General features: G+C 40.1%; 1 protein-coding gene across 1 annotated transcript in view; it reads right to left on the bottom strand.

Moving 5' to 3' along the window:
* The window catches only part of Orb2 (cytoplasmic polyadenylation element-binding protein orb2), a 183,531-nt gene that overhangs the window by 57,558 nt on the left and 110,090 nt on the right, over positions 1–15,883 (bottom strand). The window contains exon 3 of the mRNA XM_076309508.1: positions 1,010–1,060. Coding sequence (XP_076165623.1) covers positions 1,010–1,060 — 51 coding nt within the window. The remainder of the gene's footprint in view (positions 1–1,009; positions 1,061–15,883) is intronic.

Genomic DNA, 15,883 nt, shown 5'->3' with positions numbered 1-15,883 from the left:
TTGGATTTGTTTGAACAATATTTCCATCGTCTTTCTGCAAAAGGACAAGGCGACGATGTTTTCCTAAATACACTCTAAAGACTTTTCTGTACTCGTTTTCCATTTTCATTTCGTGCAACATAGTCTTTCGAATCTCAAAGTAAAGAAGTCGTTCCCATCGCCATTGTATTCGTTTTCAACAATTTTTCCATCGTCTTTCTGCAAAAGAACAAGGCAACAACGTTTTTCTAAATACACTCTAAAACCTCCTTTTCCATTCCCATTTCGTGCAACATCGTCCTTCGAATCTCAAAGCGAAGAAGTCGAATCGGGGTACAGCTCTCAACTCTCTCGGAGGATCTCGGCTTCGAGTCCCGTCGTCCGTGGTGCCCTCGTTCGACCTCGGTTTCGCATACGCGACAGAGAGGCTGCGCGCGTCCTTCGTGGGTGTTTTTCCTTTCTAAACAGGACTCCGCGATGGTCACCGATGGTATTTTTCGTCCCGTTCCTCTTTACCAGTGCACGATGGCTCATACACGAGCGATACTCGCAACGGAGAATTTTCCAGGAGAGTCGCGGTGCTCCCGGTGTCGCGTAAAGACGAAAAAGACGAGGAAAAGGGAGAAAGAAATCGAAGATAAGATTGCACGGCCGGTTCTAATGGGCTACCGAGCGCAAAGTACAGGCTTGCGGCTAGTTCTCTTCTGCGGAGCGATTACGACGTAGAAAGAGGAAGCGAGCGCGTCCGCGGCTGAGGAGAAAGAGGAGGAGGGTTTGCATTTTCCCCCCCGAGTCTACGGCGTCGGAAAGGTATACAAGGCTCTCGCAAGGGCATTGCGCAACTATAAATTTTAATTGAGCGCGCCGACGACCCGCGATCCGCCGCTGGCTGTCCTTCCTGTCCTCCGCGACCCGAGGGAAGAGGATCTTCCGGCGACGGATCCGAGTAAACGTTCGCGGGACAAGGAACGAACGCCCCAAGAAGGGAAGGAAGGAAGGAAAGAGAAATTAACCAGCGGTTTTCACTCACCGTGTAGCTGCGCGAGCGATTGCAGCGTGTTGGCGTTGCAGTTTATGTATCCTGAAACAGAAACGCAAAGTTCGCGTTATTGAACATAGATTTTTCGTCGGGTGGAATCGTCGAGTTTAGAAATTATTTCGTGAATCGTTTCGTTGGTACGCGTGCGCGTAAGCGACGAATCTCCGCGGTGGATTTATCGTCGTAGAATTCGATCGTCCCTCGCGCCGGAAACCTCCGACGTTAATTACGCGGCACGCGCGCGCGTACACTTCCCTGGAAAATTGATCGATCGTTCGATTCGCTGCTCGTGTGTATGCGCGCGCACGCGTGGCTGCGCGCGCAGCTGCTGGAGCGCGAGCGCGGTAATACAAGGCGCACGCGTGAGGTTACGCCCGACCGTATTATATCGCAACGGTGTAAAGATAAAGATGGAAAGAAAAGAAAAGGAACGAACCGCTCGCGTGCGGTTCTCCAAGATCACGTTGCACAGTGTCGTAAGTATCGGCTCGAAACCCCGCCGCCTGGACATGTGGGTCAAACGCGGTTTCACAATTTGGAAAAAGTCCGCGTTTTACCGTGAAGGGGACAAACACACGGCCATCGGAGGAAACGCGACGACGACTGCGCGATCGAGTACCCGCAATCTACTTTTTCGCGGGAAGTCAACGACCTTTCGCGTTCGGAAGAACCTCGACTCCTGACGTCGTCTTTACCAACATCGAAACTTTACTTTTCTACGTTTTCGACAAAGTTTTCGCTAGTTTTGCGAAGGAACCAATAGAGAAAGAATCTTTCGGGCTGATCGAAACTCCGCGAGCCTAGTTTTTATAGTTTACGAACTTTGTCGTTAAAAGATTAGTGTCTTTCGAAAGTCTAGTACTTTTGTACGTTTTCGACAGGTTTTCGCTAATGTTACAAAGGAACGAATAAATAAAGAATCTTTCAGGCCGATCGAAACTCCGCGAGCCTAGTTTTTATAGTTAACGAACTTTAGCGTTAAAAGATTAGTGTCTTTCGAAAGTCGAGTACTTTTGTACGTTTTCGACAGGTTTTCGTTAATGTTACAAAATAACGAATAGATAAAGAATGTTTCAGGCCGATCGAAACTCCGCGAGCCTAGTTTTTATAGTTTACGAACTTTGTCGTTAAAAGATTAGTGTCTTTCGAAAGTCTAGTACTTTTGTACGTTTTCGACAGGTTTTTTGCTAATGTTACAAAGCAACGAACAAATAAAGAATCTTTCAGGTCAATCGAAACTCCACGATCCTATTTTTTCATAGCGAACGAACTTTGGCGTTGAAAGAACATCGTCGACGGTTAGTGTCTTTCGAAAGTCCGAGTACTTCCGCGCCATTTTCGATGGTTTTTCGCCACCTTTGTAAACAAGTGAATAAACAAGTTATCATAATTTTTGCGACTCATTCTACCGCGAAGTAACCTCTGATCTTCGGTTTCTAACCGTGAAACGGGCATCGGGAACGCGGCGATAAACATTGACATTTAGGAGCGCTAAGAGCGGCACTTCCGGCAGAGCTCATCCACGGACTTTACGCACGCCCTGTCGCTTTCTTCGCGGGCCTCGCGAGCGTGATCGACGAGAGACATCGCGAGAAGACTTCCGACGTATCGCGGGGAGCTGGGGAGACTCGATATGGAATAGCGTATCGTATTTTCCGAACGAGCGAAAATTCTCTACACGTTCTCCTTGCACGCGATCTAAGATTCCCGGTTAACAATCTCGCGACGATAACGAACTTCTTTTTTTTTCATTTTACACCGTTAACATGGCACACCAAACGGAATTTCGCGATCGATTCTACCGAAACGAAATCTCGAACGAAAGAGCGTTATCGCTCTTTGTCGATTCATTTTTACGTACAGTAAACTATATTCTGTTCAATTGCTCAGCGAGTTTTGGTACACCTTGTACCACGTTGTGTATACACAACGATGTATAAATACACGTTTCTCTACGTAACGTTGTACAAATACACGTTTTTTTACACAATGTTGTATAAATACAAGTTTCTCTACGTAACGTTGTACAAATACACGTTTTCCTACACAATGTTGCATAAATAAAAGGTTCTCTACGTAACGTTGTACAAATACACGTTTTCCTACACAATGTTGTATAAATACAAGTTTCTCTACGTAACGTTGTACAAATAAAGGTTTTTTGCACGTCATTTTATAAATATACGTTTTTCGACACAACGTTGCGTAAATACACGTTTTCCTACACAATGTTGTATAAATACACGTTTTTCTACAGAACGTTGTATAAATATACGTTTTCCTAAACGTTATACAACGTTGTATAAATACACGTTTTTCTACACAACGTTGTACAAATACACGTTTCTCTACACAACATTGTACAAATACACATTTCCCTACACAAAATTGTACAAATACAAATTTCCCTACACAACGTTGTACAAATACACATTTCCCTACACAATATTGTACAACTACACATTTCCCTACACAACGTTGTACAAATACACATTTTCCTACACAACATTGTACAAATACACATTTCCCTACACAAAATTGTACAAATACACATTTCCCTACACAACATTGTACAAATAGACATTTCTCTACACAATATTGTACAACTACACATTTCCCTACACAAAATTGTACAAATACACATTTTCCTACACAACATTGTACAAATACACATTTCCCTACACAAAATTGTACAAATACACATTTCCCTACACAAAATTGTACAAATACAAATTTCCCTACACAACGTTGTACAAATACACATTTCCCTACACAATATTGTACAACTACACATTTCCCTACATAACATTGTATAAATACACATTTCCCTACACAAAATTCTACAAATACACATTTTCCTACACAACATTGTACAAATACAAATTTCCCTACACAACATTGTACAACTACAAATTTCCCTACACAACGTTATAAAAATACAAGTTTCCCCAGCCAAAGTTACAAAACCACACATTTCCCTACCCCCTCTACAAATAAATAACTGAATAATCGCGAATCACCGTGTTCGACGCATATTTCCGACCTCGGGCGCTGATCGCGCGACATTATCGGCGATCGATCGGTCGATTCGGGAGAGATTATCCTCAGTGCGGTACGGTCGGGAACGCGATTACACGGAAATCGTGGCAGTGTGTCGTCGTACAAAGCGATATCGGGTCACGAATCGAGACAAAGTCGATCGAAGCCGACTGACTCTCGGCGGTGGTTTCTCCCCGCGTTCGTTTATTCGCGGCTCGATTTCCGCTCGAAACGAACGTTGTAACCGTTATCGAGTCGCGCGCGCCGAGTCATCCTTCCGACTCGTGCACATCGAGAAGATAAAGTCGCGAGTCGATCGACTCGGAGACTTTCTCTTAAACTTCGCCGCGCGGGACACAGCGTTCAATAAAACGCGCTCGTTGGTTCGTTCGTTCGTTTACTCGTTCGAGCGTCTCGTTCTCGAGAACTTTTCTGGCAAACGCGCGCGTAAGCCGATCGAATCGCCCGCTTCTTGGTTTCGCGACGTCGTTAACTAATATAACGCCTCCAGTTTCGTAATGGAGAACCCCGCGACTCGCGTTCGCATGCCTCGCGGTGTTTCGTAACCAGCGTTATTAGAGTCGAAAACGCGGCGCGGATTATCCGCCGCGAGAGGACTCGATTTATCGTTGTTATTAATTCGACGATGGCCCTTCGGGAGAGTAATCCAACGAGCGAAGAGAAACCAGCGGATTGAAGCGCGTACGGAGAGAGTCAGCTTCTTGGTTCCTTAAACGATTTTCGCAACGATCGCGAGATTTACGTCGCGATCGTTTGTTAATATCGTGAAAATTATCAAGAGACGTTCGAGAAAATCGATTCTCTCGAACGATCATTCGGGATGAATATATTCGCGAAATTTTGCCTTGGAATTTTGAAATTAAAAGAATCCATGGGGATTTGGAAATGATTGTATGTTTCGATACTTTAGGTGTATGTTTTTCATTGGTTTTTTTTCGTGGTTCGATTAAATTTATTCAGTGATGTAGTACAACTGTACGATAATCGTAGTGGATTGTTATAAGACAGTAAGAGAAAAGATTCAATGATTAATGTTGACAAAAATGTTCTATGGTTTTCCTAGCGTAGAAGGGAACGGTGTATTCACTTAACAATATCTTTACTCTTCTTAAGACGCGTTTGTAACAGATCGTAGAATCATCTTTCTCGACTTTGAATTTTATCGTTCTCGTAGGTATTCGATAAGAGTTAAAATTGATAATATCTCAGTTTTGGAGTATCTTTGCAAAAAGAAAGTAACAAAAGTACCGTTCCACGATCGAAGTTTCCCTCGAGTATCGTTCTCTTAAATACCGGAACATGGTAAAAATTTCTATTTTAAATTTAGTGTATCCTTTGAAAAAAGAAATAACACAGTGAAAAAGAATAACCTTTTACGATCGAAGATCCTCTCGAGTGCGCGTATCGTTTCTGTAGATATTACAACGTAGTCAATCTCGATGATATGTTAGGTTTGGAGTGTGAATGCAAAGAAGGAAAATGAGAAAAATCCGCTCGAAAGACACGTTCCGCGAAGACTTCCCTCGAAGCTGAAACTCGCTCGCGATCGTACGGGAGCGTGGTCGTCGGACACGCGGTGCTAGAAATTGGAGCAGAGGAGCCGTGTCGCGTGTGCCGTTAGTTGGCATCGTCGATGAAAATCAGATAGTTCGAAGCGTGCGACGTTGTTGCGCGCCCGTGTGAATCAAACTTCGAAGAACTCCTAACGAACGGTGGGTGCTTTCGCAAAACGCGAAAACGCAACTTCCCCGAGCGTTTCCAGCGAGTTTCTATCCTTCGTTTCTCTCCTCGCTAATCGCGTAGACAACGTCCTTCTTTTCGTCGGATGTTTTCTCTTTTTCTCTCACTCATTCTCCTTTTCTCTCTCTCCCTTTCACACACACACACACACACACACACACACACACTCAATCTCCTTTTCTCTCTCTCTGTCTCACACACATACACACACTCAATCTCCTTTTCTCTCTCTCTCTCTCTCACACACACACACACATATACACTCAATCTCCTTTTCTCTCTCTTTCTCCTTCACTCATTCTCCTTTTCTCTCTCTCTCCTTTCTTTTTCTCTCTCTCTCTCTCTCTCTCTCTCTCTCTCAAACACACTCCCTCTCTCACTCACTCATTCTTCTTCTTTCCCTCTCTCTCTCACACACACTCTTCTTTAACTCTCTTCCTCCTCTCTCTCTCTCTCTCTCTCTCTCTCTCTCTCTCTCTCTCTCTCTCTCTCTCTCTTTCAAACACACATCCTCTTTCACTCACTCATTCTTCTTCTTTCCCTCTCTCTCACACACACTCTTCTTTAACTCTCTCTCTCTCTCTCTCTCTCTCTCTCTCTCTCTCTCTCTCTCTCTCTCTCTCTCTCAAACACACACTCTCTCTCTCTCTCTCTCAAGCACACACCCTCTCTCACTCACTCATTCTCCTTCACTTATTCTTCTTCTTTCCCTCTCTCTCACACACACTCTTCTTTAGCCCTCTCTCTCTCTCTCACTCTTCTTTAACTCTCTCTCTCTCTTTGTTTTTCTCTCTCTTCGCGAGCTGGTATCGCACGCTCGCGGAGAAAATGATTTTGCGCCTGACATCGCTATTACGGTAACGGTACGAGAGATTAGTCACGACGAGCACGTCCCGCGAATCGTTTCGCGGCTGCTACGACCCGGGATTTATTATTTGTCCATTTTTAGCCGTTCTCCGGGCACCACGGAGTCGTCCTCGTCATTGTCGTCGGTGATTGTCCGTTCGCGAACAATACTCGGTGGTTCCGTTCGCGAAAGCTCTTCGTATCGAATGGAACTTCTTCGCGAAAGCTCACCCTATCGAAAAGAATTTTGTGTGAAAGTTCTTCGTATAGAAATGAATTTTTTGCGAGAGCTCATCGTATCGAAAAGAATTTTTTGTGAAAGTTCTTCGTATCGAAAAGAATTTTTTGCGAAAGCTCACCGTATCGAAAAGTATTTTTTGCGAAAGCTCAAAGTATCGAAACGAATTTTATGTGGAATCTCACCATGTCGAACAAATTTTTTTGCGAAAGCTCACCGTGTCGAAAAGAATTTTTTGCGAAAGCTCAAAGTATCGAAAAGAATGTTGTGTGAAAGCTTTTCATATCGAAACGATTTTTTCGCGAAAGTTCTTAGTATCGAAAAGAATTTTTCGCGAAAGCTCACCGTGTGAAAAAAAATTTTCCGTGAAAGCTCACCGTATCGAAAAGAATTTTTTGCGAAAGCTCTCCACATTGAAAAGAATTTTTCGCGAAAGCTTACCGCATCGAAATGAATATTTCGCAAAAGCTTACCGTATCGAAAAGTATTTTTTGGGATAGCTCTTCATATTGAAAAGAATTTTTCGCGAAAGCTCACCGAATCGAAAAGAATGTTTCGCGAAAGCTCGTTGTATCGAAAAGAATTTTTCAACGTGATCGTACAAATCAACGAGTAATCGCGCGTACAAAATTTATCGAGGAGACGCGATTTCCAATCGAGATGAAACCACGAAAGCAATGGCGTCGCTAAATTTGAGCAAATGCGACGTAACGAGATCCACTTATAGTTCAAATCCAGTTACGTTCATTATTTACGTAACATTTCCTCGGTATACGTTCCCAGTTTTATTTCTTTACCGAAATTCACGTGTTCGCGAAACGGTGATTAAATTATATATAGTAATACTTCGACCTTCGTTGCGCGATGTTCGATCGATTTTAAGAATGCAGAATCTTCAAGGGTTTCTTTATGGTACGTTGGTTAGGTCTGGGTCGGGTTTATGAGCAAGTTCGACACAGATTCGAAGATTTGCATCTCGTAAACTCGGATGCTGTGTATGAGTATTTTTGATCGTGACTTGAGCCTGTTCGGCGCAAGTTAAATTTAAAATCGCACGAATCTAGGAGACTTGCGGCCGACCTTCTGTTCCTCTTCGAAATTATCATCGCCTGTATACGTAATCCGCGAGCGTTATTCCGTATTAACATTCATGCTCCGTCGAGATACTTCACGAACTTTCCCATTTTTATGTCAGATTTGCATACCCTCTCTCGACTCCTCGCCATGAACCCCGTGAATACGATTATGCGTGTTCGCATACAATTATTCGACTAAACCCCCAAAGAATTAAAAATTTCTTAAATTCAAAAATTTCTTAAATTCAAAAATTTCTTAAATTCAAAAATTTCCTTATTCAAAAATTTGCTTATTCAAAAATTTGCTTATTCAAAAGTTTCTTAAATTCAAAAATTTGCTTATTCAAAAATTGTTTAAATTCAAAAATTTGCTTATTCAAAAATTTGCTTTTTCAAAAATTTCTTACATTCAAAAGTTTGCTTTTTCAAAAATTTCTTACATTCAAAAGTTTGCTTATTCAAAAATTTCTTAAATTAAAAAATTTGCTTATTCAAAAATTTCTTAAATTCAAAAATTTGCTTATTCAAAATTTCTTAAAATCAAAAATTTGCTTATTCAAAAATTCCTTAAATTCAAAAATTTCTTAAATTCAAAAATTTGCTTATTCAAAATTTCTTAAAATCAAAAATTTGCTTATTCAAAAATTTCTTAAATTCAAAAATTTGCTTATTCAAGAATTTGCTTATACAAAAATTTGCTTATTCAAGAATTTGCTTATACAAAAATTTGCTTATTCAAAAATTTCTGAAATTCAAAAATTTGCTTATTCAAAAATTTCTTAAATTTAGAAATTTCTTAAATTCAAAAATTTCATAAATTCAAAAATTTCCTTATTCAAAAAATTCTTAAATTCAAAAATTTGCTTATTCAAAATTTCTTAAATTCAAAAATTTGCTTATTCAAAAATTCCTTAAATTCAAAAATTTCTTAAATTCAAAAATTTGCTTATTCAAAATTTCTTAAAATCAAAAATTTGCTTATTCAAAAATTTCTTAAATTAAAAAATTTGCTTATTCAAAAATGTCTTACATTCAAAAATTTGCTTATTCAAAAATTTTTTAAATTCAAAAATTTGCTTATTCAAAAATTTCTTAAATTCAAAAATTTCCTTATTGAAAAATTTCCTTATTGAAAAATTTCCTTATTCAAAAATTTCCTTACTCAAAAATGTCCTTATTCAAAAATTTTTGATTTTTGAGAAATATTTCCCAAATTGTCAACACTATTCCTTTTCGTACAATGCATTGTTATACACGTTCCTTCTTCGCCTAAGTTAAGTTTAACCCTTTGCACTCGGGGCTTCTTTAATTCGAGAAAATTCTTTAATTCGTAAAATTAATCTACAATCAAACACTTTTATATACTTCGCACACATATGTTTCCACTCTAGAAGAACGTGATATTCAAATTCCAATTTCAATTTCAAACCACGAAATTTTCCCACACCAAAAATACTATACTAAATTAGATGGCAACCATAAATCTTCTCTCGCGTCCAAAAGATTTCTGTACACATTTCGTACAAAGGGCTCCGATTCAACAAATAAATATCAATAATAAACTCGCGTTATTCTGCGACACGCGTATTAAAATTTCACTCCTCTCCTAAACTGTTCTTCGAGAGTGAAATTTCCAAGGAAAAACATCGACGTTGTTTTTAATTTTAGCCAGGAATTATCACCGTGCGGTGGACATCGAGTAAACTCGTCTTTGTGCGTTTACGCGGGGCGGATTCGAATTTATCCGCGCCGTGTATCGGCGGATCGGTCCTCTCCGCTTCACCGTCGGTGCACCGCGCGAGCGGATTGTATTTCGGAAACAAAACGCTCGTTCGGTTCCGTTCCGACTCGCGTTCCCTTACCCGCGAAAACTCCTCGCCGCGAAACCGTGACGACTTGACTTTTTGCCAAACGAGCCTGTCTCGTGTCGCGTCGTTTCGATAAAATTTCCAAACGCTTTCTCCTCGAGTCTCGCGGCTGAAACCTTCGCGTATTCCTCTTGGGTTGCACTATCGTTCGGAGACGTTAACGCCCGAAGAATATGCGACTTGATGCGGAGTCTCGAGTTTTTCTCACCCCGCGCGACGTGTAAGAAAATTTAGAATGTCGTGTGAAACAGTACAACTCGTGTGAAACTTAAATAGTAGTAGAGTGGGGATCTTGGTAGTCGATTTGATACTGAAAAATTGATTATTTTGGGAAAGAAGGAATAAGGTTAATTTGAGAGTACTTTGCGTTAATTTAGAGTATTTAGGTTTGAATTATAGCTACTGGGATTACGGAAAAGTAGATTGATAAAAGAATTAATTTATTGGACGACGATGAGATTATTTACCGAATCATTGATTATTTCGATCATTCGTAACCTTCCCTTTCGAGAAGTGGACGTTAAATTTTCAATTGCGTTCGCGTTACATACACATCGTTTAGTAAAAAAAAAATTATTTACCGAATCATCGACTATTTTAATCGTTCGTAACAACATTCCCTTCGGAAGAGTGGACGTTAAATTTTCAATTTCGTTCGAGTTACATACACATCGATTAAATTTTCAATTTCGTTCGCGTTACGTACACGTCGATTAATAAAAACATCGACCTACTCGACAACGTTGAGATTATTTACCGAATCATCGACCATTTCTATCGCTCGTAACCTTCCCTTTCGAAGAGTGGACGTTAAATTTTCAGTTTCGTTCGCGTTATATACACATCGTTTAATAAAAAAAAAATTATTTACCGAATCATCGACTATTTCTATCGCTCGTAACCTTCCCTTCCGAAGAGTGGACGTTAAATTTTCAGTTTCGTTCGCGTTACGTACACATCCTTTAATGAAAAAAATTATTTACCGAATCATCGACTATTTCAAACGTTCGTAACCTTCCCTTCAGAATAGTGGACGTTAAATTTTCAGTTTAGTTCACTTTAGATACACATCGATTAATAAAAAAATTAACTTACTCGACAAAAATGAAATTATTTACCAAATCGTCGACCATTTCGATCGTTCGTAACTTTACCTTCCCAAAAATGGACGTTAAATTTTCAGTTTCGTTCACTTTAGATACACATCGATTAATAATAAAATCAACTTACTCGACCATTTCGATCGTTCGTAATTTTCCCTTCCCAAAATTGGACGTTAAATTTTCAATTTCGTTCACTTTACATACACATCGATTAATAAAAAAATCAACTTACATAATAAAGGTGGAATTATTTACCGAATCGTCGACTATTTCAATCGTTCGTAAACTTCCCTTCCCAAAATTGGACGTTAAATTTTCAGTTTAGTTCACTTTACATACACATCGATTAATAAAAAAATTAACTTACTCGAGCATTTCGTCGACCATTTCGATCGTTCGCAAGTTTCCCTTACCAAAAATAGGGAAACTTACATAATAAAGGTGAAATTATTTACCGAATCGTCGATCATTTCAATCGTTCGTAACCTTCCCTTCCGAACAGTGGACCTTGCATTTTCAATTTCGTTCACTTTACATACACATCGATTAAAAAACAAATTAACTTACTCGAGAAAGATGAAATTATATACCGAATCGTCGGCCATTTTGATCGTTCGTAAACTTCCCTTCCCAAAAATGGACGTTCAATTTTCAATTTAGTTCACTTTACATACACATCGATTAATAAAAAAAATTAACATACTCGACAAAGATGAAATTATATACCGAATCGTCGACCATTTCAATCGTTTATAACCTTCCCTTCCGAAAAGTGGACCTTGCATTTTCAATTTCGTTCACTTTACATACACTACGATTAAAAAAAAAATTAATTTACTCGACCATTTCGATCGTTCGTAAAGCTTCCTTCCGAAGAGTGTCGGTGAAATTTTCCGTGGTTCCGTTGCGTCGCGTTCGCGGGGACGTTATCGGCTCCGACCTACCGTACGTCGGTAGGCGTTCGTCTTCGATCGAAAAGCACGCCGGCTAATACGCCGGGACGCTAATCTACGGGGTAAACCGGTTCCCGGTTGGATCGAAGTTCGAGTCGAGGTTTAAGCGCGCCCGCGGAATCGAACCGCGGCAAGGCCAGAAGGCGCGATGGTAGCTACACGGGCTCGCTTTCCACGCCAGATTTACCGGATACCTACGGCTACCGGCTTAACGAGAATCGACTAATGGCCTTGTAGGGTCTCGTCGACGGATGTTCGGTGAGTCTACCACCTGACCGAGCACCCGTGTAAATCCGATCGATCCTCGGATCGCGATCGCGAGAACCTCGAACGCGGAAGTTCCCGCGCGATCATCGACCAAACCTTTCAGATCCTTGCGTTACGTTTCGCGAGACGGGAGGTCTGGCTACAGTGAAACTTAATGTTTAAATTATTATTCTCATTATTGGTTGCGAAGATACTGCGTACGAATTATACGACGATAAGAAACGAGGACTTTGTGATCATTAGTTATTGAGGATGGATCTTTTTATTTCGTCTTCGATCTCTTGGGGAGTCTTGTATCGTGCTACTTAATTTTTAAATTGTTTTCTTCACTTTTTTTTTACATATATACTATATATAAATTTTCAAAGATAAAAAGTCACGGTTTTGAGATCATTAACCATTGACGATGGATTCTCTTATTTTTCTTCGATCTCTCGGGAAGTCTTGTACCGTGCAATTTAATTTTTAAACTGTTTTTCCCAATTAATTAATAATTAATGGGTATTGACTACTGTTTAATGAGAATTGCGGTAAAGAAACGAGAAAATGTTAAAAAGGAAATAATACAGATTCAGAAAAAAGGAGTTCGATTTTCTTAAATTATTCCAGACGGTCTGGAATAGTCGGTTAACGTTCCACCCAAGAAATCGATGTCACGGCGATAAATGTTCACAGGTGAGCATAATTTGTCGATATAATTACTCTCGCTTGACAAAGCACGATAAGAAGCGATACGAAACAAGTTTTTCATCCTATGGAATTTTAACGGATGACTAGAGTCGCTGATAGAGAATACAACTCGTGATACGAAGGAAATGTTCGGTAGTGGCTAATCAACAGTGACTATAGTTAACCATTGTATCACGTGGTATTTTACCAGTGACAGTGGTCAACCATCGACTTACTCTATATTCCATCCACGACTAAAGTCAACCATCGACTTACTCTATATCTTATCCACAACTCTAGTCAACTATCGACTTACTCTATATCCTATCCACGACTCTAGTCAACCATTGACTCACTCTGAATACTATCCACGATTATAGTCAATCATTGTCTCACGTTGTATCTTATCCACGACTCTAGTCAACTATCGACTTACTCTATATCCTATCCACGACTCTAGTCAACCATTGACTCACTCTGAATACTATCCACAATTATAGTCAATCATTGTCTCACGTTGTATCCTATTCACGACTATAGTCAACCGTCGACTTACTCTATATCCTATTCACAACTAAAACCAACTGTCGACTTATTCTATATCATATCCACGACTATAGTCAACCATCGACTTACTCTACATCTTATCCATGACTCTAGTCAACCATCGACTTACTCCATATCCTATTCACCACTATAGTCAACCATCGACTTACTTTACATCTTATCCATAACTCTAGTCAACCATTGACTGACTCTATATCCTATTCACGACTCTAATCAATCATTGATTTACTCTATATCTTATCCACGACTCTAATCAACCATCGACTTACTCTACATCCTATTCACGACTATAGTCAACCATCGACTTATTCTATACTCTATCCACGACTCTAGTCAACCATCGACTTACTCTACATCCTATCCACAACTATAGCCAACCATCGACTTACTCTATATCTTATCCACGACTCTAATCAACCATCGACTTACTCTACATCCTATTCACGACTGTAGTCAACCATCGACTTATTCTATACTCTATCCACGACTCTAGTCAACCATCGACTTACTCTACATCCTATCCACAACTATAGCCAACCATCGACTTATTCTATACTCTATCCACGACTCTAGTCAACCATCGACTTACTCTACATCCTATCCACAACTATAGCTAACCATCGACTCACTCTACATCCTATTCACGACTATAGCCAACCATCGACTTACTCTATATCTTATCCACGACTCTAATCAACCATCGACTTACTCTACATCCTATCCACAACTATATCCAACCATCCACTTACTCTACATCCTATCCACGATTATACTCGATCATCGTCTCACGTTATATCCTATCCACGACTCTAGTGAACCATCGTCTCACGCTGTATCCTATCCGAGACTACAGTCACCGTTAACATCCAAACATTCAAGAACCCGACGATTCGTCTGCTGGTAAACCAGCAGCATTTGCTTCCAGAATACGTAAATTGTTAACGTCTCGTAGCTCGCCTGGCAGAATACGGAATATTCGTTACAGCTGTTGCGCGCGACAAAGGACCTGCGCGTCGCGAGCAAGCGGAGCGCGCGAGCCGAATCCGACACTGCTCGTGCGCGAATCTTCGAACCTGTTCGACGATCGATCGCGAGACTCGTTTTCTCGCTCGAGGAGCTCGCTGTAACCGTATGCCTCCACCGACGCGCAACGTTCAACGTATCGCCAGAAGTTTCGAAACCAGTGCATTTTCACGAACGTGACCAGACTGTGCACCGATGCACCGATGCACCGATGCACCGATGCACTTATCCGCGAGGAATTCGTTTCTCTCACGGAAAGCCAGTTAACGAGAAACAATGTTTCTTTCGTCGTTTAATGTACAGTCACAGTTACTTTTAGCATAAATGTTATTTGTAGGAACCTCGGAGGAAAGAAACATTAATTATTGCTCGACAATGTGATCTTTTCGTTTCGAAATTCGCGGCACTGGATCCTTTTGAGAAGATTCCTTTCGATCGGTGATCGAAGGAATTATATCTTGTCGATATAATAATCGTTTACCTTACACTCGAATGGTGGAGTGTTTTAATTAAAAAGAATGAACATACATAATTATCATCTCGCGTTTAAATATTACCGATCGAATCTACTCCATGGTTATCGTTGTTGAAAACGTTCTACCGCTAGAGTACATTTATTTAAATAAATACTCGAGTAGATTACTCGGATTAGGCGATTTTTTCCAAAATTGTTTCTTTCACAATTGGAATTTCGCAATTTCGTTCAAATCGGTGGGGATCGGTACGAATACACATTCTTGTGAATTTTATAATGATCGTCTCGTCGTGAATTGGATAATCGTCTCGTCGAGGTTTCAAGCTCTTGAATCGATTTCTATTACTATTACTTTTTTTGCAGGCTAGCGAGCACTTATAAATTCTACAAGAACGATACCAGATGGCACCAAGTGGTATTTGACAACAGAAATTTCTCCAAAGATCAATTCTCTTTAGATTAAAAGTAGACCAATGTTTCTATTTTATCAATTTTTCGAATTTCTCGAGACGACTCGGTATCGTTGGTTTGACAGTCTCCGACTCGCGATCTCGTGGAAACGATCAGGATCGCTTCTATTTCTCTCGATCACTATTCTTTCATTCGCAGACTAGCGAGCAGTTATAAATTCTACTAGAAAGATACCAGATGGTACCAAATGGTATCTGACAACAGAAATTTCTCAAAAGATCAACTTTCTTTAGATCAAAAGTAGACAGATTTTTTAGCAGATCAATTTTTCGAATTTTTCGAATTTTTCGAGACGACTCTGTATCGTTGGTTTCTCTCAATCACTGTTCCTTTATTCACAGACTAGTGAGCACTTATAAATTCTACTAGAAAGATACCAGATGGTACCAAATGGATTTGACAACAAAAATTTCTCAAAAGATCAATTTTCGTTAGATCAAAAGTAGACCGATTTTTTGGTAGATCAATTTTTCGAATTTTTCGAAACGACTTGGTATCGTTGGTTCTAC

Source organism: Ptiloglossa arizonensis, chromosome 1, assembly GCF_051014685.1.
Source record: "Ptiloglossa arizonensis isolate GNS036 chromosome 1, iyPtiAriz1_principal, whole genome shotgun sequence".
Taxonomy (NCBI): Eukaryota; Metazoa; Arthropoda; class Insecta; order Hymenoptera; family Colletidae; genus Ptiloglossa; species Ptiloglossa arizonensis.
Note: the sequence above shows the minus strand (reverse complement) of the source record. Positions and strands in the feature narration are given on the sequence as shown.